The 23,497-nt window shown below is 47.2% G+C and overlaps 1 protein-coding gene across 1 annotated transcript in view; it reads left to right on the forward strand.

The window, feature by feature from the left end:
* The window catches only part of hspbap1 (hspb associated protein 1), a 110,275-nt gene extending 87,512 nt beyond the window's left edge, over positions 1 to 22,763 (forward strand). Inside the window, exons 6-8 of the mRNA XM_084309546.1 lie at positions 3,712 to 3,795; positions 17,628 to 17,738; positions 21,455 to 22,763. Coding sequence (XP_084165672.1) covers positions 3,712 to 3,795; positions 17,628 to 17,738; positions 21,455 to 22,093 — 834 coding nt within the window. The 3' untranslated portion in view covers positions 22,094 to 22,763. The remainder of the gene's footprint in view (positions 1 to 3,711; positions 3,796 to 17,627; positions 17,739 to 21,454) is intronic.
* The last annotated feature ends 734 nt before the right edge of the window (positions 22,764 to 23,497 follow it).

The following is a 23,497-nucleotide window of genomic DNA, read 5'->3' on the forward strand; positions in this document are numbered from 1 at the left end:
AAGTAATTGGCTACATCCAGCTTGTCTGTGATGGGCGTGTTGTCCGTCTTTATGTTTATGTTTGAGAACCTGTTTTTTTTTGTTTTTTTCTGCAGCCTAGTTGATTATTGAGTAATTTCCAAGTTCACGTGGTTTATTTTTGTTTTCCTCAGTTTTGTCATTGATGAAATTTTTTTTTGCAGTTTTTATCATGGAGTTTACGTCATTTCTTAGTCTGTTTCTTTCTAGTTTGAGTTCAGTCACGTGGGCTTGGAGTTCACTGCTCGTGATTTTGGTAAGCTTAGATGGACTTTTACGAAACTCAGAGCATTTTTTGTCTCTGGCTTTCATAGCGGTCAGTATTTCAGTGTGCATCCACGGCTCAGCGCGATTTTTTACCCTGGTGGTTCTTAGGGGAACTCTGGTGGTTCTTGAGCTCATCTGACCAGTCCAGGCTCTCCAGTTCAAGGACAGCGACTCCTACAGGTCGGTTGGGTGACGCCTGCACAGCAGAGACAGGAAGTATCGGGGGCAGCGTGAGCCTCCCACGTGTTACTCCTCGCCACTGCGCTGTCTGGTGAAAAGATGCGACAGGCTGCCTCCTCGTGTACCGGAGGGGACACATGATGCAAGGCTTCTATCCTCACTACAGCCGACCAGTGGGAGGCATAGTCTAGCAACGTTCAAGACAGGGGAGGGGAGAATTGGCAATACGAAATTGGGATGGGAGAAAAATAGAAAAATAAGGAGAACAAGTAGATTAAAAAAAAAAGTTAAATTTCTTATTAGTCCCTTGAATGCCCAGGGCCACTTCAATGTTAGCGTTAATATCGCCTAATCTATGTTTTAAATTATGGCTATGTGTCTAATCTGCCCGTCCTTATCAAAGACTCATTTTCATTTCAACATTGTCGTAGCAGATTGTTTTTTTATCGGTTCATTTCCGTTTTCTACCATTCTGAAAAGCACTCGGTTTCACGGAAAAAAGAAGAGATTCCCTGATAATCGCCTTTTCCTGGAATATTCTAGAACGTTGTCATTTTTCTGCCTATTTATGAAAATTTTCAAATAAACGCTAGATTATCGATAGTATATGTGTACGCATGCACGCTCTTGCGGCGAGCCGAAAATCAAGTCTCCTATTTCCTGACGGCGCGCACAGTCAAACAGCGATATCACATAATCACATAAAAGCTTATATATCCGTGAAAACGGATCTGATTATCCTTAGACTGGTAACATAGATTCCTTACTTGAGATCAGATGGTATCCAAATGGATTATTCCAATTCCTGATCGCCATTTGAAAAAATCGCTCCTTTTAGTGATACACCGTGTATACTGTAAAACACATAATCTCCGCTGCTCCGAGAGTCCAGCATGAAGCTGGTAGACGCCGGTTGCATGAGTGAGAAGTAAAATGTGGAGTGCAGGTTTTTTTTTCTCATTAATTTTCATTGAGTTCAATCCAAAAGGGTGAATTACCATCTGGGAGACGATAGGGGGCGCTTTGAGTCTGAGGTAGCTGAATTTCCAACGGTAGACACGGTTGATGAAATATGATTTCAGATCGCAAAAAAAAAAAAAAAAAGAGAACAAACAAATATTCTCGTGATTGGGCATTCAACCCGGGGGGTAATAACCCGAATAATCTCAGGCGTGGCATGCAAAGTGTTAAAGTGGGCTGTGTTATTAAAGCGTGCTGTGTTATTAAAGTGGGCCGTGTTCTCATTCTAGGTGTCGAGTCAGAAAGATAGCACTGCAGGGTCATGTCTAGGCCAGCAGGCCAGTAGATCACTCACTCACGTTCACCTCCATCTGCTTCCATTAACCACCAGGTCAGCTCGGGTTTAACCCTTTCACTACCACACTACAGACGTTTAACCTTCTGTATTATCACTGTGAAACGGTTAACCGTCTGTAGTGTGGTAGTGAAAGGGTTAACCTTCTGTAGTGTGGTTGTGAAAGGGTTAACCATTTGTCATGTGGCAGTGAAAGGGTTAACCTTCTGTATTATCGCTGTGAAAGGGTTAACCCTTTGGTAGTGTGGTAGTGAAAGGGTTAATTTGATCAACACCTCGGGGTCGAGGTGTTGCTGCTGTCACTAAGAATAATGTTATGATTAGCATATCTTTTTAGGAATGGCCTTGACTGCCTTTAAATCAATTATTCAACTCTCAATCATTCCGATAGCCTTCCTTAATGGTTCAACCCCTCCTTGTGTATCTCTTTCCTTCTCTCTCTCTCTCAGTCTTCCAGATTCCAGGAGCACTCGTTTGCTCTACACAGGAGTCAAATAATTGACAGTGCAATTAGCCACCCATCCCATCCACTTTCTGCTAGCACTAGAGCCGTAGCAACTTCCTGTCTGCACCACCAAACCCAGACCCCTTATGGTTACATCTTGTTTATACTATAATCACGAAAAAAGACAGGCTACTTCCTTCACTGTATGACCTCCTAAGCGGCGCGGTGAGTGGAATAATAGGGATTAGATAGGACCACTTATAGGCTACCGCTCAAACTAGCTCTTGTGATTTTTGTGATTTCGCTGACAATGGAAAAAGGCACTCTAATTCTGAAGAGCAATAGGCACCGATGGTATTGTGTTTTGGCTGGACCTAGTCTCATCCCCATCACTTGAGTTTTGTGTAATAAGTCCAGACCAGTCCCACAGGATCCCATCAACTTTGGGACACTTAGCGATATTTCACCTGCCAACACTTGAGATACTGCCAGGATGCTGAGGGTAGACAGTGATTTCCCTACCAGATATTGATAGGGCTGCCTCTGCATATCAAACAAAGCATGGGGCATTCCTCTGCCCTTGTCAGGCCACAGTGCGTGAATTAATTAGGGCCGCTGAGGGGAATCAATAAGGCTTGGACATTTCAATAAAAGCTGCAGTCATGAATGGGGCGAACCTCCTTGGCAGAAAGGTAGAAAGGACTTATGCTGCCATCTAGTGGACGGTCTGTTTATTGTTTATTCCCTCACCCTACCTTCCCTCATTCACAGATTCGCCAGCTGTGTCATTTTAGGCCGTCCTTATGTTCTGTGAAAGGCTGAGAGAGGCTAGTTTGTTGCCATTCAAGATGGATCAAATGAACACAGACACAGGTTAGCTGTAGGCAAGGGGCGTAGGTTTGGTTTCAACAATGCCAATCCGTGCCTTTTCTGCATCAATTTATGGTGGAAATGTCTTTATTTATGTAAAGGAAAAGATGACATTCAGGTACCCTCTGATTGACACAAATGTAATGGAATATGATGCAGTAAGGCTCTCAGGCATTGCTTTCAAATATATATTCTCCTGTATTGTTTCTGCACATTAAAAACATATCACACATGTGTTGGGTTGTATTTTGGGGTTGAGATGGTATGGTCCCGTAGGGGTGTCTGACATTGTTGGTTAATATATAGTTACAAGTAAGAAGGGTATATAAATGTTTCAACCCTGTTATTTTTTACCTCTTTTGGGGAGGGGGTTGTCTTTCATATTAGCTATATTTTTGAGGGGGACAAATTGACCTCTTCTCAATATTGATGTCCCCTGCAACCCCCCCCCCCCCTAAACCTACGCCTATGGCCGCAGTCCTCCGTTTTCTTCGCCCCATCTCGTTCCTTTTCCCTCTGCAAATTAAAATAATCTTGTGTATGTATATGATGAATAAACCTCTTGAATCTTGAATGGCCGTGAAACGCCTCGTGTCTCTCTGTGCCGCTCTCTCAGGTGCTGTACGTCCCCCGGCACTGGTGGCACTACGTGGAGTCGGTGGACCCGGTGACGGTCAGCGTCAACTCCTGGATGGAGATGGTAGGCCTACACCCCCCCCCCCCCCGCAGCACTTAGCGGCCATCTATGGTAATGAAAGATGTTCTTGGGGTTCCAGACAGAGTGGCCCATTTGCACCTCCTCCTTTTCCCGCCCAAGAGTTTCTCTCCACCACGGGATGATTGATGCTGAGTGGTTAATGCTCCTTGATGATGGCTGCTCTGGGCCCTGAGTAATGAACAGGCGGCGCCGTAAAAGACGCCCCTGTCACAATGATGTGTGTGTGTGGAGGGTTGTGTGTGTGTGTGGAGGGTTGTGTGGGTGTGGAGGGTTGTGTGTGTTTGGAGGGGTGTGTGTGTGTGTGTGTGTGTTTGGAGGCGGGTGTGTGTGGAGGGTTGTGTGTGTGTGGAGGGTTGTGTGTGTTTGGAGGGGTGTGTGTGTGTGTGTTTGGAGGGTGGTGTGTGGAGGGTTGTGTGTGTGTGGAGGGCCCTCCACACACACACCCCTTCACACACCCCTCCACACACACACACCCCCCTCCAAACACACACAACCCTCCACACACACACACACACAACCCTCCACACACACACACCCCTCCAAACACACACAACCCTCCACACACACACAACCCTCCACACACACACCCCTCCAAACACACACAACCCTCCACACACACAACCCTCCACACACACACCCCTCCACACACACCCCTCCAAACACACACAACCCTCCACGCACACACCCCTCCATGTGTGTGTGTGTGTGTGGAGGGGTGTGTGTGTGTGTGTGGAGGGTTGTGTGTGTTTGTAGGGGTGTGTGGAGGGTTGTGTGTGTGTGGAGGGGTGTGTGTGTGTGTGTGGAGGGGTGTGTGTGTGTGTGTGTGTGGAGGGGTGTGTGTGTGTGGAGGGGTGTGTGCCGCATAAAACCTCACTGCCTAGCAGACAAATGTTTATTCAGATGGCAAGTCGTCTCAGACTCACTGCAAGGTCACAGACACAGCGGGTTTATGTGAATCAGTCGTTTCCATTTCTAAAAAGATTTCCTTGGTTTCTTCCAGTCAATAAATAATAGATATCAACAATAAAATGTATGAATTGAATATAGATAGACAAAATTGTAAATCAGATGAGCTTTGTGGCAACTTTTGCTTCAGGCTCACATTAATGGGCTGGTATAGGCACATCTCTGTTAAAGTAATAATCTCTAACATTTTCATATGAATAAATGTCTATTTTGCCACTCTCTATGGCCAACTGATACAATAGTGATTCTACCTATAATTCTACCTGTTCATGAATATTTTTTACATTTGCTTTTCTAAACACTGGTGGTCTGGTAGGATATTCCCGGGAAAATCATCTAGCACACAGGATCACCAGCAGCAACGGCAGTTTGGAATGAATAGAAGATTAACTCAGTAGTTGGAAACAGTCAATACAGTGCAAAACTACAACAGCAATGACCACTTATCACCAATAGATGTCGCCAAAATAAACAGAAATGAGGATCGGATTGCCACTTTAAGTACTACATTGTTAAGCCTTAAGGTCAACCTATAGGGGGACCCTGCTTTTCTTTATTATAAATCGATCAATAGAGACCTTATTAGATCCCCAATTATCATATCAAGATTTTCGAGATCGCCAAATGATTGACGGAGCTAGAGCCCCGGGAGTCGGGGGTGGTAATGTGTACTTTTGTGTACTTTGGGGCACGCCTCACATATCAGCATGAACGGATTTTGTCACCTGAAAGGGCAATCGACAGGCAACAAATAGGGCTTTACCCATGGGCGGCGGGTGTATAAGGCTGGGGCAGGCTGTGCCTTCCCAGACCAGTCGACACATTATTTTTATTTATTTAAAAAAAAAAAAAAAAAAAAAAATTAGCCTTTATTTTTTTCCCCCTGTGTACCTGTGTGTGTGTGGGGGGGCTGGGGTCCGTCAATGGATAGGTGTGGTGACACTTAACATTCCAGACGGCCTGAATACACTGAAGACTGGCAGGAGCCCCCACCCACCCCCACTTCAAAACATGGTTAAAAAAGAACTTGTCAACAACATCCCTGCAGAACTCTAACACCATATGCTTGCCTGTACCTAATATGTAGAATTATTGTTTGTTTGTACATTGTCTGTACATGTCTGATGTAAATATTTAGCATTTATATATAAATAATATTGGGCATACTGCAGAATTAGGCAGCCTGTCTGTGTGTGTGTGTGGGGGGGGGGGGGTCGCCCCGACGGAGGTGTCAATGGGTAGGTGTGGTGACACCGTTGACATTCCAGGCTGCTGGCTAGTGTGTGTCTTGTGCTGCAGCCGGCTCGCTGGCCGAGGTGTCAACGACGAAGGTGTCAATCTGTGGCAGCGTTTAACATTCCAGGTATACAGGCAGTAACCAATCACGCATAGGCTCAGGTTAAACGCAGAGTAAAGCAAACATCTGTGTTCTGAATTTCAGCCTGCCGATCGCTTTGTAGAGAAGCGAGGAGGCATAACTAGCGATCACCTGAGGCTGTATGTTGTTTTATCTTGGCAAACAAGGGCTTGCTCTAAGAGGACATGATGAGAGTCCGAGTTCATCAAATCGTGGAAACTTTTTAGAGCTACTGTATGTACATTGTTTTCAAAGCATGATGAGATCTAAATTACGAAAAACTTTCACTTCATTGCAACTTGTGATTCAATTCTCACCAAGACGAAACGTCGCATTTATCTGCATTAAGGTAAGACAATGGTTCATATATTATTGGATGCCTTCATTTGAACACTTAATTGGCACTATATATAAATGAGTGGGGCTCGCTGTAGTATAGCCTAGTAGTGTGTGTGTTGTGTATATGAAATCAGAACCTGGACAGTTTGCGTGAAACCAAAAATAAAAGGTCAAATTTTTCTCGCGCTACACGCGAGGGGGCGTTCCTATTACAGCCTACCTTGATCATAAGCCCATCCGCCGCCTATGGCTTTACCTATATATTGTATTAAAAGAAATGCACACCCGAGCCACTAGAGGTCGGCAAAGAATCGTCCACATGTGGGCCCTTGGATGTTAAGAGGTTAAAGGGGAACTATTTTACTATTTCTTTCACTATTTGGGCACTTTTACACAATTCCTGTGAGTCTATGGAACACCTCTGTAATATATATATTTTTTTTATTCATTGTTTTGTATTTCTAATCAAGTCCTCAAAAACAGCATTTTTCTATCTCAAGATTTCGAGCTGTTTTGAGCCTGGGCTGCAGGGCGCCACCTAAACCACTGTGCACCGTCGTGTTCGCCTGAACATTAACATGCAGCAGTGACTATATGACATCACATATAGGCACATTTTCAAACGACTCAGTTCAGTGAGGGTGAATATTGTGAGAGGAGAATTGGAAGAATGCGCCAATATGAGAATTTTGAGACATAGATCATATTAATATAAGTTCACATAGCTAGGAAACAATGCTAAACACTCAAAAAGGCCATTTATAAGATAGTTCCCCTTTAATGTTTAAAAAAAATATAATTGTAGCCAAGAGTAAATACCATAACCCTATCAAAAACAGTAGTCAAACGGATGCGTGTAATAGATGTAAACAATCTCCAGCCGATTATATGCACATGTTTTGGACGTGCCCCAAACTCACAGAGTTTTGGACTACAATATTCGATACACTGGGTAGGGTCCTGGGAGTGGCGTTAGACCCAGATCCACTCACTGCCTTTTTCGGAATCCCGAATACCCCTACGATAATATCTAGGGCTGCAAAACGAGTTGTGGCGTTTACTACCCTCCTCGCTAGGAGACTTATTCTATTTAAGTGGATACACCCTTCCCCACCTACTCACAACAGATGGATACATGAGATACTGCATTGCGTTAAGCTTGAGCGAATCAGATTCTCCCTAAAGAGCTCCCTTGAAACATTCCAAGTGACCTGGCAACCATTTCTGCAACACATCGATACCCTGACTATCAACGAAGAGACTTACACCTCTAACTACACTTCCTTATTTTTTATCGTTATTTTATTCCTATTTTCTAAAAACCTCGATGTGGGGGGGCTGGGGTGGGTATGAAGGAGGGGAAGGGGAAATGAAAGGGGAAGAAAAGATGGAGAATGTATAATACTGACGAATGTAAATGTACATACTACTTTTCCTGTAATAAAGAAATTAAACAAAAAAAACAGTAGTCAAAGTGTAACTGAGGGGTTACAAAACCCTGACTGTATTAAAGATTGTGATAGATTAAACCACTGCTAGTTATGTACTTTAATTACTGGCCAGACAGTACATCGAATATAGATGGTGAACACTCACAAGAACACGGCATTGACAAAGAAATAGTATTTGAGGGTATTTTATTATTATGCAACATTAGGTTACAGAATGAGAATTAGGGTCGCGCTTGTATGGCGAAGAATATGAATAAAGTCAGTCAGCAGCATGAGTCACTGGGAATAGCAGGATTCCTACGATGGGTCTAAGTTGACGCCACCTGTCGTATAATAGCAACTATATAAGGCAACGCTGGTACCGCCTGGAGACAATGGGTTCCCTTCGGGGTGTAAGGCCTGGAGGGTAGAGGAATGTTCGGATACTCAGTCTGATTCGATGAAGAATAAAGAGACTCCACGTACAGGAGTCGGTCCTTGTAAATCCAACGATCAGCAGCAAAGCAATAACTGTAATCCAAATGCTCGATAGCAATGATGACAGCTAGCCAGCCTCTGTCCATGAGGCCAGCCCGAGTTGTAATCCTCACAAGGTTGAATCCCAAACGATAGTGGAAATCAACGAGGCTCTTCTCCGGGTAACACGTTCCAAATCAATATAATCCAACCAGTAATGGTTCTGCAATCGCCGACGCTGGTTCTCCTGTGCACATGTCCAACTGTTCTCCGACTAGGCCTCCTCGGGTGCGGGCGACGTATTTAGGCCACACACCCTGGCTAAGGTACACTAGCTAAAACACGACGAACCGCTGGGTAATGCTACACACGAACGAACTGTGGTTGCACGATATACAATAAATGAACGACTATTTACTTCACATTAGATAAGGTCGAACTTGACGTTACTGCATTAAACTCTGACACTTTACTATTCTATTCGCACATGTTCTCAACGCACGAGTGCTCAATTTACACGATGAACTATGTTGGCTTGTTTAGATGGACAAGCAGGTGATCTACTGCTGTGCGCACCTTGCGCTGTATATATACTTAAGTGATTATCTAGTCCCAAACCGCAGTCCTTGTCTGGGATCAATACGCTGTCTCCGGGCATGTTCTGACATGCCTGAACTTGTCTTTGAACCTGACGTTGGGGGCTTGCGAGGTGGCGCCTAGGGCGTTGTCCAATAAGGAGAGCGAATATTACTCTGGTTTGAACGCAGGTAAAGGGATATTCCGTGTATATATAAATAATATACAAAGTATATCAAACAATAAAGGTAGATTCTCAGTTTTAATCTGGCCCTTCACAACAGCCGCCTCCTAATTAGTCTGCACCTAATTAGTTAAGGGAGACAGATTAATAGTCCAGTCAACTGCTCAATGTCTGTTGTGAGGAGTAGGGCAATCTACAAAGTCCGTGGGTCATGATCGTCATCAGGGGAGTCAGGGAGCCTCGGCAACTCTATCAGCCTCGCCACGGGTCGGGTGTAGGTCCGCCCTTGGACAATAACTTCTGCCGCTCTGACCTTCCCGTCGGCACCAGTGATCACCTTGCTTACGCGGCCGGCCGGCCACATAGCTCGGGGTAGTGACTGGTCTATGATCATAACGACTGTGTCCACTTGTAAGTTGTCTCTGTCCTTTACCCACTTCTGACGGGTTTGGAGAGACGGTAGGTAGTGGAGGAGGAAACTGTTCCAAAACTGGTCAGCCAATATTTGACTGTACCTCCACATTCTTCGGCCGTTCGCTTCTTCAGGTCTGTACACCGTCTGTGGAAGCGCAGGGTCCAGCCGCCCCATCAAGAGAGTGTTGGGGATGACTGGGTCGACATCTGCTACATCACTTGAGACGTAACCGAGGGGCTTTGAGTTCAATACTCCCTCGATCTCTGTGAGGACTGTCGTGAGGACTTCTTCCGCCACGGTCTGGGCCCCAAGCACGGCGTACAGAGCTGTCTTTATGGAACGTACTTCTCTTTCCCAGGTTCCCCCGAAGTGAGGGGCGTTCGGGGGGTTAAACTGGAATTCGATCTGATAGGGAGCGAGGTGGGTCTTAAGTTCTGGGCCCATGGCTTGGAAGCTCTCTCTCAGCTCTCTTTCTCCGCCTTTGAAGTTTGTCCCGTGATCAGACAACAACGTAGACGGTTTTCCTCTTCGCGCTGTGAATCTCCGGAAGGACATGAGGAATGAGTCCGTACTCATGGTCGGAAGGAGTTCTATGTGTACTGCTCGGGTGGTCATGCACTTGAATACAATGCCCCACCTCTTCTCTGTCCCTCTTCCTTTCTTCACGTAGAGCGGGCCGAAGCAGTCCACGCCCGTGGAGTGAAAGGGCTTCTCGCCGAGTCGGAGGTGACAGGGAGGCAGGTCGGCCATCATGGGTATACTGGGCTGTGCTCGCCACTTGCGACAGTCTAGACAGGTCCGCTGGAAGCGTCGTACTGCTTCTCTTCCTTGCAGTATCCAATAACGACGTCGGATCTCAGCGAAGACTCTCTCTGCGCCAGCGTGGTGTACATCCTCGTCGTATTTCTTTATGATGAGCTCAGTGACCTTGTGTCGGCTGTTGAGGACTATAGGAAACTTGACGTCATCCGTTAAGTCCGGGGCCCGTCTCAGACGACCACCCACCCTGATGAGGCCATGGGTGTCGCGCTCAGGGGCCAAGTGGAGCAGTCTGCTGTCTGATGGGATTGGCTTTGTTCCCTGCAGGCAGTCTAGCTCATCGGGGAACGAGTCTCTTTGGGCTCGCTGTAGCAGAAGGAGTTCTGCCTCTGCGTAGTTCGATGCGTCAAGGTCTGTAGTGGGGGGAACCTCAGGGTGGTGCCACAGGAATGTTTTTAGCTGCGCACTCTCAAAGGTGAGGCAGTCGTCTATGTTAGGGTCAGTGGGGACTGGGGTGTGCGTCAGTCCACAGAACATAGATTTCTTGATCTCTGCCTCCTCTTCACTAGCCTCCCGTGGGGTGGGGGTAGGCCACTCTTCCTCCGGGAGCTTGAGGAACTCAGGACCGTCACTGTAGATATTGTGACGTGTGAGGTCATCTAGGGACATCCCCCGTGTGATGACATCGGCTGGGTTCTGTTTCGTGTCCACGTACCTCCAGCACGCTGATCCTACCAGGTCTTGAATCTCTGTGATTCTGACTCCCACGAAGACCTTGTATCTACAAGAATCGGACTGGATCCATGTGAGTACGGTCATGGAGTCTGACCACAAGATTGTTCTTTGCACCGGGATGGTGAGTTCACGTTGGATTAACGTGGCGAGTTGCGCGCCTACCAGAGCTGCGCAGAGCTCTAGACGCGGGATCGATTGTTGCTTGCGGGGGGCTATCCTTGAGCGAGCCAGGATGAAGGCTGTGTGTATTTCTCCTCCCTCCTCTCGGGCCCGCAAGTAAGCCACCGAACCGTAGGCTACCTCCGAGGCGTCACTGAAGACGTGCAGGTCCATCTGGCACGTCTCCAGCCGCACCGTGGGTGGGAAGTAGCTCCGGCGTATGTTCACATTCTCTCCAGGTGGAAGCTAGGTGGTCGGGTATGGGGTCGTCCCAGCCCTGTTCCTTGTCCCACAGCTCTCGTACAATCATTTTCGCCCGAGTGGTGTAAGGTAGGATACACCCCAGCGGGTCGTATTGACTTGCGAGTGTTCTGTATACGCTCCGTCTGGTGGTCGGTAGAGGGGTCGACCTTCCCTGCTCCGGGGTCAGGGGTGTGTATTTGTAATGGAGCGAGTCTGTTTTGAAGCGCCAGACTAGGCCCAATGTCATTTCCTGTGCTTCACCTGGGGTGGTCGCCATCCAGGTCTCGCTGCTTGCTGCCTTTGTCTCTGGGGAGAGGCTGCGAAGTACTTGAGGGTCACTGCTGGCCCACTGCCGGAGATCAAAGCCGCCTTTGATCAGTGAGGCGCGGAGCTTGAGTAGGAGGGCTTCGGCTTCTTCTGGCGTCGAGACGCTTTGCAGACAGTTGTCCACGTAGAAACTCCTCTCTACACTTTGTCTGACCTCCTCGTCAGCTTCAGGGTCTTCTGTCACATGTTTTTGTAGTGCGAACGTAGCACAGCATGGGCTGCATGTGGTGCCGAAGGGGAGGACCTCCCATTGGTAGATGGATGGTTGCTCATCGTTGATCCTCTCTCTCCATAGGAACCGCAGCAGGGGCTTGTCCTCCTCCACTAGTCGCACCTGCAGGAACATCCCTTTGATGTCGCCGCTGATGGCCACCTTGTCTTGGCGGAAACGTAGTAGTACGCCGAGGAGAGAGGGGCCGAGTGTCGGGCCGGGCAAGAGTTCTTTATTCAGATTCTGTAGTCCGATCTGGTAGCTGCAGTTGAATACAATGCGATCCTTGCCATTGTGGTGGACCTTGTGGTGGGGCACGTACCAGGATTCAGTCGTCTGGTCGGCCTCTTGAATGTCAATTTTCTTTATGTGTCCCGCTGTGATCAGCTTGTCGATCTCAGCGCGGTACACAGTGGCTTGAGTGGGGTCTTTGGCTAGACGCCGCTCGGTGTTCAGTAGATATCGCTCTGTCGCTTATTTTGAGGCGTGGAGGGTGGGCATACCCTCTCGCCTCAAGAGTGGAGTTGCGTATCTCATCACTCCGTTGACCTCGACTCTCTTTGTCTTCTGCTCGAGGAGGGCTATGGCATAAGTGTCTTCCTTTGAGCGAACGAGTTTCTTTTCATTCTTAAAGGGCATCGCGTCTAATGTCCATAGCCTCTCGACGTGCTACAAGAGGGTGGTGTCGTCTTCGTTTATCCTCGTGTAGAGGCAGCGAGGGGCTGTCGGTCGGTTGGAAGACCCGGAGAGGGGGCCTTGTAGTGTCCAACCCAGGCGGGTCTCGACCGCTGCTGGACAGCCTCTGGGCCCGATGTGGACCCGGTCCGTGGGGACGATGAGGTGTGCGTGGTCGGATCCTATGAGCAGGGTCGGGGTGGCGTCGTCGATGAGCGGTATAGGTAGATGACATAGGTGCACGTATTTCTCCGTCAGCTTTGTGATGGGGTAGGTGTACCGTGACAGGCCTATGTCGTGGCTGGTGAAGGCGTTAGTGATGCTATACTGCTTCTCGGGCTGCTCGAACCCAGCCGGGCTGCGGCGGATGCGAGGAGGAGAGTCTTTTCTGACCCATCATCTAGGATGGCGTAAGTGTCCATGACCTTGTCCTCGTAGCTTAGGAGCACTCGGACCACCTTCAAGAGCACTCGGGAGCTCCCGCTCTTCGCAGGGTCTATGTACATGACGTTCACTCTCGAGCTGCTTGGGGGTACGGGTCTCCTCTTGTTGCTGTCGTGTAGGACCTCCAAGTGGGCGCCGTCGCACTTGCTGCATCTTTTCTTTAGGCGGCACTCAGCTGCCATATGGCTGCGCGCGCAGCGGAAGCAGCGGCGGTTGGCTTTGATCCACTGACTCACCTCGTCAGCGGTCAGCTTCTTGAAGGTGTCACATTGAGACAGCCAATGTTCATTTTCACAGTACTGGCATACAATCTTCCACTTCCCCTTCACGTGGGGGGTGCTGTGGTTCTTGTGCTGCGGCACTGACTCGGCCTGGTGCATAACTGTCACTGACCGGCGGTTATCGTTGGACCTCCGAGGTCCATCTCTTGGGCTAGAGCCACTCCACACGAATGTGTCCAGTCGTAGACTGCTAACTTCCCTTGCGAGGAAAGCAGCCAGGTCTAGGAGGGATGGTTCTGGGCCGTTGGGGTCACGGTGGTCTCTCTGCCGCCGAAAACGCTCTTGGCGGGCTGGAGGGAGCTTCTCCAGTATCCGCTCCACATTAGAATTTGCATACAGTTCATATCTCCCCTTCTCCTTTTGGGACCCCAGCATCCCCACGAGGGATTGTACCTTGATAGAGAGGTCATCCAGTGCTCTATTGTCTTTGGCTGGGGAGAGGCGGTCGATATCTCGTATTTCTTGGATCACGTAATCCCATATGCGTCCATAGCGCGCGTCGAGGGCCACCAGAGCCGTGGAGTATGGGGTGCTTGAGTTGGAATATGCCAGCGCTATGTTATGCGCTCTGGGCACCTTGAGATGCTTGAGGAGGATGGCATATTTGTACGACTCGTCGTGGACATCGGACATCATAGTCTCTAAACACATGCGTAATTCCGTGTACTGTGCTCTGTCCTCGCGCGTAAAGTCTGGGAACGTCGGTGTGCCAAGGTAAGATGCCATGGATGGCTGGTACATTGGTGAGCGTAGGGGAAGAGGCCTCCTGGGCGAGTCTCCCCGTACGGGTGGTCGTGGGTTAGTACTTGGTGGGTACCAGAGGCCGGGTCCCCAGGTGCTGTTCCTCGGTGCTGACTGTACGTCAAACTCACCCTTGAGTTGGGTCGGGGGTTTGTAGTGCAGTGACTCGGGGCTGAAGTCGGGGCTGTACTGGGCCTCTTGGTCCAAAGTATGTTCGTGCTGGTGGGCTTGATATCCCTCCTCTTCCTCCTCTAGGTCCTGGAGTCTCCTAGTTAGTCTCTCGGCGACGTAGGCCGGTTCTTCCCGTTGGCTGGGTCTCGTATGGACCGGTCGGGGAGGGGTCTCGGAGACGTAGGCAGGTTCTTCCTGTTGGCCGGGTCCCGGGTAGCTTTGTCGGGTAGGGGACGGTGCCCTAGACCCTTGTCGTGATGATCTCCGGGAGCTCCGTGCGGAGAGAGGGGGTGTCGCCCTGGCGATCAATTGTTCTATCATCTGCGCCTGCAGCCGGTCGCGCTCTGCTTCGCGCTGCGCATTGGCGGCGTTGCGCTCTGCTTCGCGCTGTGCATTGCCGCGGTCTCGTTCGATGTTCTCTTCCGTCTGAAGGCGTCTCTCCTCCAGTCTGATGCGGTCGTACTCACTCCTTTGTTGCGCCTGGAGGCGCTCTCGTTCCGTTGCAGAGTGTTCGCGCTCGCTTAATTGTTGCGCCTGGAGGCGCTCTCGTTCCGCTGCAGAGTGTTCGCGCTCGCTCAATTGTTGCGCCTGGAGGCGCTCTCGTTGTTCGCGCTTGCTCATTTGTTGAGCCTGGAGCCGCTCTCGTTCCACAGCAGAGTGTTCGCGCTCACGTAATTGTTGCGCCCGGAGGCGCTCTCGTTCCGTAGCAGAGTGTTCGCGCTCACTAAGGGCTTGTGCTTGGAGTTGCGCGTGAAGGCGCTCTCGTTCCGTGGCAGAGTGTTCGCGCTCACTAAGCGTCTTTGCTTGAAGCCGGTCGCGCTCACCCTGGAGTCGGTCTCTTTCGGTTGAAGCTGTCAGCGTGGCGATCAAGGCTTGCGCCAGTCTCTGGTCCGCCTCGCTGGGGGATGACACTGACGGAGGTGATCGGGTGCTGACAGTGCTTGTTGGAGATCTGTTCTCCTGGAGCGCTCCGGGGTCTCTCCCGGTGACGCTGTCTGGAGGTATAGTCACGTCATGTCCCACTTGGTCCCCCCCGTGAGCTAAGTCAGTTTGGCTTGAACCCACTGGGGTCTCTACTGGCGGGGTCGCCAAGTCGATAGGATTGGGCATGCTTAAACTATCCGATTTATCCGTATTTAACGTCTGTTTAGATAAGCTAGGGGGTAAAACGACAGCGAAGTCGGAGGTAGCTGACGTTTGCGTTGCGGGCGTTCTAGCTTAGGGGAGCCGCTTGGAGAGTTCACCGCTGGCCATGTCAATATTAATATTATATTAAATATTACACTGATACCCTCCGGCTCGAAGGACCAATTATAACTGAGGGGTTACAAAACCCTGACTGTATTAAAGATTGTGATAGATTAAACCACTGCTAGTTATGTACTTTAATTACTGGCCAGACAGTACATCGAATATAGATGGTGAACACTCACAAGAACACGGCATTGACAAAGAAATAGTATTTGAGGGTATTTTATTATTATGCAACATTAGGTTACAGAATGAGAATTAGGGTCGCGCTTGTATGGCGAAGAATATGAATAAAGTCAGTCAGCAGCATGAGTCACTGGGAATAGCAGGATTCCTACGATGGGTCTAAGTTGACGCCACCTGTTGTATAATAGCAACTATATAAGGCAACGCTGGTACCGCCTGGAGACAATGGGTTCCCTCCGGGGTGTAAGGCCTGGAGGGTAGAGGAATGTTCGGATACTCAGTCTGATTCGATGAAGAATAAAGAGAATCCACGTACAGGAGTCGGTCCTTGTAAATCCAACGATCAGCAGCAAAGCAATAACTGTAATCCAAATGCTCGATAGCAATGATGACAGCTAGCCAGCCTCTGTCCATGAGGCCAGCCCGAGTTGTAATCCTCACGAGGTTGAATCCCAAACGATAGTGGAAATCAACGAGGCTCTTCTCCGGGTAACACGTTCCAAATCAATATAATCCAACCAGTAATGGTTCTGCAATCGCCGACGCTGGTTCTCCTGTGCACATGTCCAACGGTTCTCCGACTAGGCCTCCTCGGGTGCGGGCGACGTATTTAGGCCACACACCCTGGCTAAGGTACACTAGCTAAAACACGACGAACCGCTGGGTAATGCTACACACGAACGAACTGTGGTTGCACGATATACAATAAATGAACGACTATTTACTTCACATTAGATTAGGTCGAACTTGACGTTACTGCATTAAACTCTGACACTTTACTATTCTATTCGCACATGTTCTCAACGCACGAGTGCTCAATTTACACGATGAACTACGTTGGCTTGTTTAGATGGACAAGCAGGTGATCTACTGCTGTGCGCACCTTGCGCTGTATATATACTTAAGTGATTATCTAGTCCCAAACCGCAGTCCTTGTCTGGGATCAATACGCTGTCTCCGGGCATGTTCTGACATGCCTAAACTTGTCTTTGAACCTGACGTTGGGGGCTTGCGAGGTGGCGCCTAGGGCGCTGTCCAATAAGGAGAGCGAATATTACTCTGGTTTGAACGCAGGTAAATGGATATTCCGTGTATATATAAATAATATACAAAGTATATCAAACAATAAAAAAGTGTATATTTTCATTTTTACCGATGTTTTATACGATTTATCGGATTTATCGGAAATACGAATTTATCAGGAAATGCTAATTATCGTAAAAAACGCAAGGAAATGACTAAATCCAAATTCAACCCTGCCATTGGAAAGAGGAGCATTTTACCTATCCATAGATGTATGATTTGGCCATAATAAGGTCAAGGTCAAGTTCAAGGTCAAATATGAATTTATAATTGAAATCGATTATCATTAATTACTGTATCTACAAATCCTTCTGTTTAATCATCTTCCATTTATTCATTTGCTTAGATTTTTTGTACACATGATCTCAATAAGGTGGTGAATGAGCTCCGTGAGCATTTTCTCATACCCGATTTGATTTTCTCGTCAAAGATGCAAAAATCATAAATCATAATTTATATTCTCCTTTTCTTCATTACAATTTACTCAGCCTAGTAACAGACACAATATTTCTGACACTGGAAATACATACCCCCAGGTCCCTAGATGTTCCTAGATACCAAGAACATGCAAATTGACCTTGCAGAAGTAAAGCAATCGTCCACATACTTAGGCATGTACCTTTAGGCGAAATATTCCTACAGCTTAACAGGTTAAAGAGGTCCTATGAGAAAAAATAAACTGTAAACAATATTACCTCTGAATATATAAATATAAAAATAAACAAAGGTGCAGATGAGGGTCTGTTACAAGTGATTTAAATATTTGTCTCTAACCATTTTCCTGGACCTCCCGTCTCTGGGCAGGAGTTGGATGACGAAGCCAGAGTTGCTGAGGCTGTGACCAAAGCTGTGGTCTGTGCCCTGAAGACCTCGCCTAGCGACGACAACACTGACACCTGGCTCAACCCCACAGAGGTGAGCACTTTAACAACACTGACACCTGGCTCAACCCCACAGGTGAGCACTTTAACAACATGACACCTGGTTCAACCCTACAGAGGTGACCACTTTACTGACAACTTTACTGACACTGACACCTGGCTCAACCCCACAGAGGTGAGCACTTTAACAACACTGACACCTGGCTCAACCCCACAGAGGTGACCACTTTAACAACACTGACACCTGGCTCAACCCCACAGAGGTGACCACTTTAATAACACTGACACCTGGTTCAACCTTACAGAGGTGACCAGTTTAATAACACTGACACCTGGCTCAACCCCACAGGTGACCACTTTAATAACACTGACACCTGGCTCAACCCCACAGAGGTGAGCACTTTAATAACACTGACACCTGGCTCAACCCCACAGAGGTGACCACTTTAACAACACTGACACCTGGCTCAACCCCACAGAGGTGACCACTTTAATAACACTGACACCTGGTTCAACCCTACAGAGGTGACCACTTTAATAACACTGACACCTGGCTCAACCCCACAGAGGTGAGCACTTTAACAACACTGACACCTGGTTCAACCCTACAGAGGTGAGCACTTTAATAACACTGACACCTGGCTCAACCCCACAGGTGAGCACTTTAACAACATGACACCTGGTTCAACCCTACAGAGGTGACCACTTTACTGACAACTTTACTGACACTGACACCTGGCTCAACCCCACAGAGGTGAGCACTTTAACAACACTGACACCTGGCTCAACCCCACAGAGGTGAGCACTTTAATGACACCAAAACAGCCTCTCGCTTCACATGCTGTCAAAACACATGTGGCACACTTTACTTTCCTATTGGTCGGGATTTGGCCTCAGTTAAGAACGAAACAGAATGAATGTTCCTTTTTATTTTTTATTTTTTTTACCGGTACAAACACACAGTACAAATGGGGGAGATTCTGACGCACGTAGATCTAATTAGGGTCAATGCACCGGTAAGACTCTGAAGCAGGTTGATGGACGATGCAGCAACATGCAAAATACCTTTATCCACTGAAATGCTTTGAGCTATATTTGAAAGCAGGCGAGGTAGTAAGTAAGACCCAGCTCTGAAGTCTGACCTCAATTCCACCCCTGTCACACACCCTGTCTAAAGGTTGACACAGCGGATGTGGCATCTATCCTACCTATTGGAGCGGTGGGTCATTAGCCGTGTAGTCATAACGTGAAGTGCTATACAGGAGCTGGGCTGGGATCCAGAGAGAGATTAAAGCCATAAAGCTGCCGTCTGTACAATAAGAAGAGAGAGGAACTCCTGACCCCTGTACTGTAGTCTGACTCACGCCTCCTGCTTCCCAGAGGATTTGGCAGTAGGTCAACTCTAGATTATTTCCTAAAGGGGAACACCACTCAAACAAAACAGTCTGATATGTTATTTCCACGGCCTGCGACAGTTTAATCTATATTTGTGTGACTGTGAACACGAGCCACTCTCTCCCAAAGCCAAAAACCAGGGAAGTAAGAATGAAACTTGTGAAGTCATCAGGTATAAAGTCTGGAGCTGCTCCATTGACAATGAATGGGAGACTGATTTCTTGGACCCACAGAATTTTTTATTTTTTTTATGTCCAAATGAGCTATAGTAGTGGCCTCAGTTCTGAAAATGTACCTATGAACTCAGAACATTACCCTGGGTGCTCTCAGTGTTATCTATAAAATATTCACCAATCACAAGTTTGAGTTTTAGCAATTTGGGAGAGTTGCTCATTTTCACTAATATTTCTGGACTGTCTTAGAGTCAGACCAGAGGAATAACATTTATGAATTCTGAAATTGGTCGTAGTTCCCCTTGAACTGGCATCCCTTCACTTTATACTAGGGAATCACCAGAAGCCCCACGATATTATCATGATACTAGAGTCGCAATATTGTAATATAGTGCGATTTATTACCTTTTTTCAACTGCGAATTATGTCCGCAACGGAAAACGTAGTTAACATCTCCAATAAATATATATATACATCTGTTGTATCTAATATCTATTCACCTCATTCCAATCTGTTTTGTGCTGGGATGTTTTGGACATTTGCCGATACAAAACATAAATATATTACGTATACAATACTTATTTAGTCTCTGCGAAGCACGAAACAGCATTAGTCAAACTAATGATGCTTGTAGTGTGGGGCGAGTGCACTCACCACTAGCCACTTAACGTTCCAACCGCCTACCCTCATAGAATAGAATAGAATAGAATAGAAATACTTTTATTATCCCGTGGGAAATTAGACACTGCAAATCGCTCAACATTTAAACATTTAGACAGGACAGGTCACAAATTAGAATAATAACACAAATCAAATCAAGTTGCCTAGGATAAGAGTAGAGTAAAGTAAAATAGGATAAAATGAAATGAAATAAAATATACAGAAATAAATACAGTAAGAATATACTGAGCATACTGAGCATGGGGTAAACAATTTGGTCAATATAATTATAATTTAAATCTAACTAAATGAAATATGAAATATATATTCCAGTATTCAGTGTAACTAGGTGCAATATGCTTTAGGTAGTGTATTGTCCTCCTTGGGTTCCAATAAGACTTAGATCAATGTCTGGCAGCTGTCACTGCCCCCTGTTGTGGAGCCTGGAGGCCGCTAGTCGTGTCCTCCTGCCACTATTGAGCTGCCGCTCTGTGCTCTGTGATGCAGTGAGGCACAGTGATGCATTATATAGTCTGATGGCTGTTGGAATGAAGGACTTCCTGTGCTGTTCAGTGCTGCATTTGGGTAGTGTGAGCCTAGCACTGAACATGCTCCTCCTGTCAGCCAAGTCTGTGTATAGTGGATGGGTGGGGTTTTCCCTGATGGCCTGGAGCTTAGCGAGGCTCCTCCTCTCCGCCACCCTCGCTAGAGAGTCCAGCTCAACCCCAACCACGCTGCTGGCCTTCCTGACCAGCTTATCCAGCCTGGTTGTGTCCACTGCTCTCAGTCCGCTGCCCCAGCAGGTCACAGCGTACAAGAAGGCGCCCGCCACCACCGACTCATAGAACATCCTCAACATCCTTGTACAGACATTGAAGGATCTCAGCCTTCTGAGGAAGTAGAGTCGGCTCTGGCCCTTCTTGTATAGTGCTTCTGCATGTTTTGACCCGTTCAGTTTGTTGTCGATGTGCACACCGAGGTATTTGTACATCTCAACCATGTCCACATCAACTCCCCTGATGGAAAAACGCCTAAACATACCATTACATAAAGATGTGTAAAACACTCATTTATTGTGATATTATCAACTTTGGACATGTTCTAGGTAAGACTTCAGGATATGGCCCCAGCAGTGTTTTTAGCTAATAACTATAGAGTAGATAGATCTGCAGGCATCTGTTTACAAAATAATTCAGACGAACATTTTAAAAACTTTTATTTCAGTGTGTTCAAACCTCTGTAACTCTATGACAATATCACCCAGAGTGATTATTCCTGTTGTGGAAGACAATTCAGAGTGTTTCCTTTCAAAAGAGGCCAGACTTGTGCATCTGCTAGAAATGGTTCCAGAGGCTAGACCAAGCCACCCACCCTGATACAAACACAGCAATACCATGCGTTATTTTTTTGGACTTTCGCCGATACGAAATGTAAATATATTACGTATATATTACGTATGGCTATAACATAACGTACATTATGTACCTTTTCTCCTGTGGTCCATATCATCATGTGGTTGCAGGAAGCGGTGGCGTCCCACGACGAGAACATGCTGTATGTGAACCTGGCGGTGCAGGCCTGCATGGACAAAGAGAGGACTCGTCATCACACTGAGCAGACACAACACCCTGCAGGCTCCCACCCTCCCAAACGGGACTCCGGTGGACAAGTGAAGAAGACCGGCGGCTCGGGAGGGAAGTCTGCACCCCATACCGTTCCCTTTGGGCCACACCTCGTCCCGGTGCTCTGTGATCAGAGGGACTCGCGGAAATCAAGGGATACGACCCATAAAGATGTTGAGATCAAATCATCCAGGGGCTGCGTGCTGGAATCTCAAACGGGCCATGTGGTCCAACCCTCTACAGACCGTCCCGTCAGCACAGACGGAACACAGATCGACAGGCCCACGCCTGTTGACAGACTCCAACCTGTGACGCGCGAACGTAGTCCCGGTTCAGATAGACATACAGCATCGGCCTGTCGGGACCGGACACCGGGACTCACCGCTGCGAGGGACGGGGACACGGAGGACCTGGCACACACCTGCATCACTACCAACGACCTATTAGAGTGCCTGGTGCATCCCGACGTCATCGCCCGTGTCACAGAGCTTCTGTTTGACAGGCAAAGAAGAGGTCACAGCACCACTCCGGCATCCTAGTTTTAGTTAGTTAAAAGCATACTAAGTCGTTTCAGCCACTAGGTGTCAGAGCACCACCAAAACAATGTGGTGTTTGTATAAGAAACCTCTATCATCAAACGTATTTCTGATCAAACTTTCTAGGCATGAACTAGATCAAATATGACTCAAGATCCAGCAATATATCAAACTTACTACTAGAAATGATGTCAGAAACATATTTTAGGTTCAACTTTAGTAAGAAACAAGTGAACAAGGCACCATTTTCTTTTTGAAAACGGGAGCAGAAAACCATGACAGAGGGATTATGTTTGTATGAGTCTATATATTATTTTACGTGATGATTGAGAGGAATTGTTTATATACGTCTACATTGTCATTCTCCGCCACCACTTTGATTCGTCCTAATCCCTTCTCTGCCAGCTCTATTTGTCTATGGATATGTTCACCTACTTTGCAGGGCTATAACTTTTTAAATTGTATTGCTAAATTGACATTACTATGGCCCATTCAACATCGATTAGCTATTTTTCAGGGTGTAGGTCGGAACGTTTTACTTTTTCATTCACACATTCATATAAAAATACTGTCTAGAGTATAAATATGTTTTTATCGTTTTCTGCAGTAATTCATAGAACGTGAGATATAGCCATTTATGCATATATTACATCATCAAATGCAGTTTGCTAGCGATTGACGTCAGATTAAAAATTTCAATTGTACAAGGTCCTAAACGTCATGACTCATCATCTGCTGGTGACCGGAGGGGGGGGGGGGGGGGGGGGGGTCATAATGCAATGACCGACGTTAAATGAATCATGTAGTATGGGTGATATGTTGATCATAGCAGTTTGTATGGATAATAATAATCAAACACGCTGAAACTCACCGCAGCTTCCTCTGACCGTTGGGTGATCAGCGTGGAGCAGAAAGATCGCTATTATGGGATGTTGATCTAGACTAACCATTTCCGGGTTGTATAATAATATATACGTCCAAATAAGGTTGTTTATTGAGTTATGGCAACCGATCGATTATCCAGTGGGTCAAGATGGAGTCCTGCGAGCGATCGCGAGTGGCGGACGGAATAGGGGGGACACCAAGCACTTCCGGCCCCACTTCCCCACTTCCGGTTTGGCGATCGGCCACCAGGTGGCGATATTGAACCGTTGGAGAGTTGAGTGGAGATCCCCAGCACCTGTCAATGATCCGTCGGTGAAATATGAATGCCATGACAGATTTTTGAAATATTGATCTCAATGACGTCGTAATCCGTCATTGGCAGATTAAGCATGGCGAGGAATGACGTCTGAATCCGTCATTGGCGGAGAGGAATTATGTTTATATAAATCTACATTCTCTTAAGTGAGGATTGAGAGGGATTATGTTCGTATGAGTCTATAAATGTTTTTTTTTTTAATATAT

This window comes from Notolepis coatsorum, assembly GCF_963971535.1.
Source record: "Notolepis coatsorum genome assembly, chromosome: 3".
Classification (NCBI taxonomy): domain Eukaryota; kingdom Metazoa; phylum Chordata; class Actinopteri; order Aulopiformes; family Paralepididae; genus Notolepis; species Notolepis coatsorum.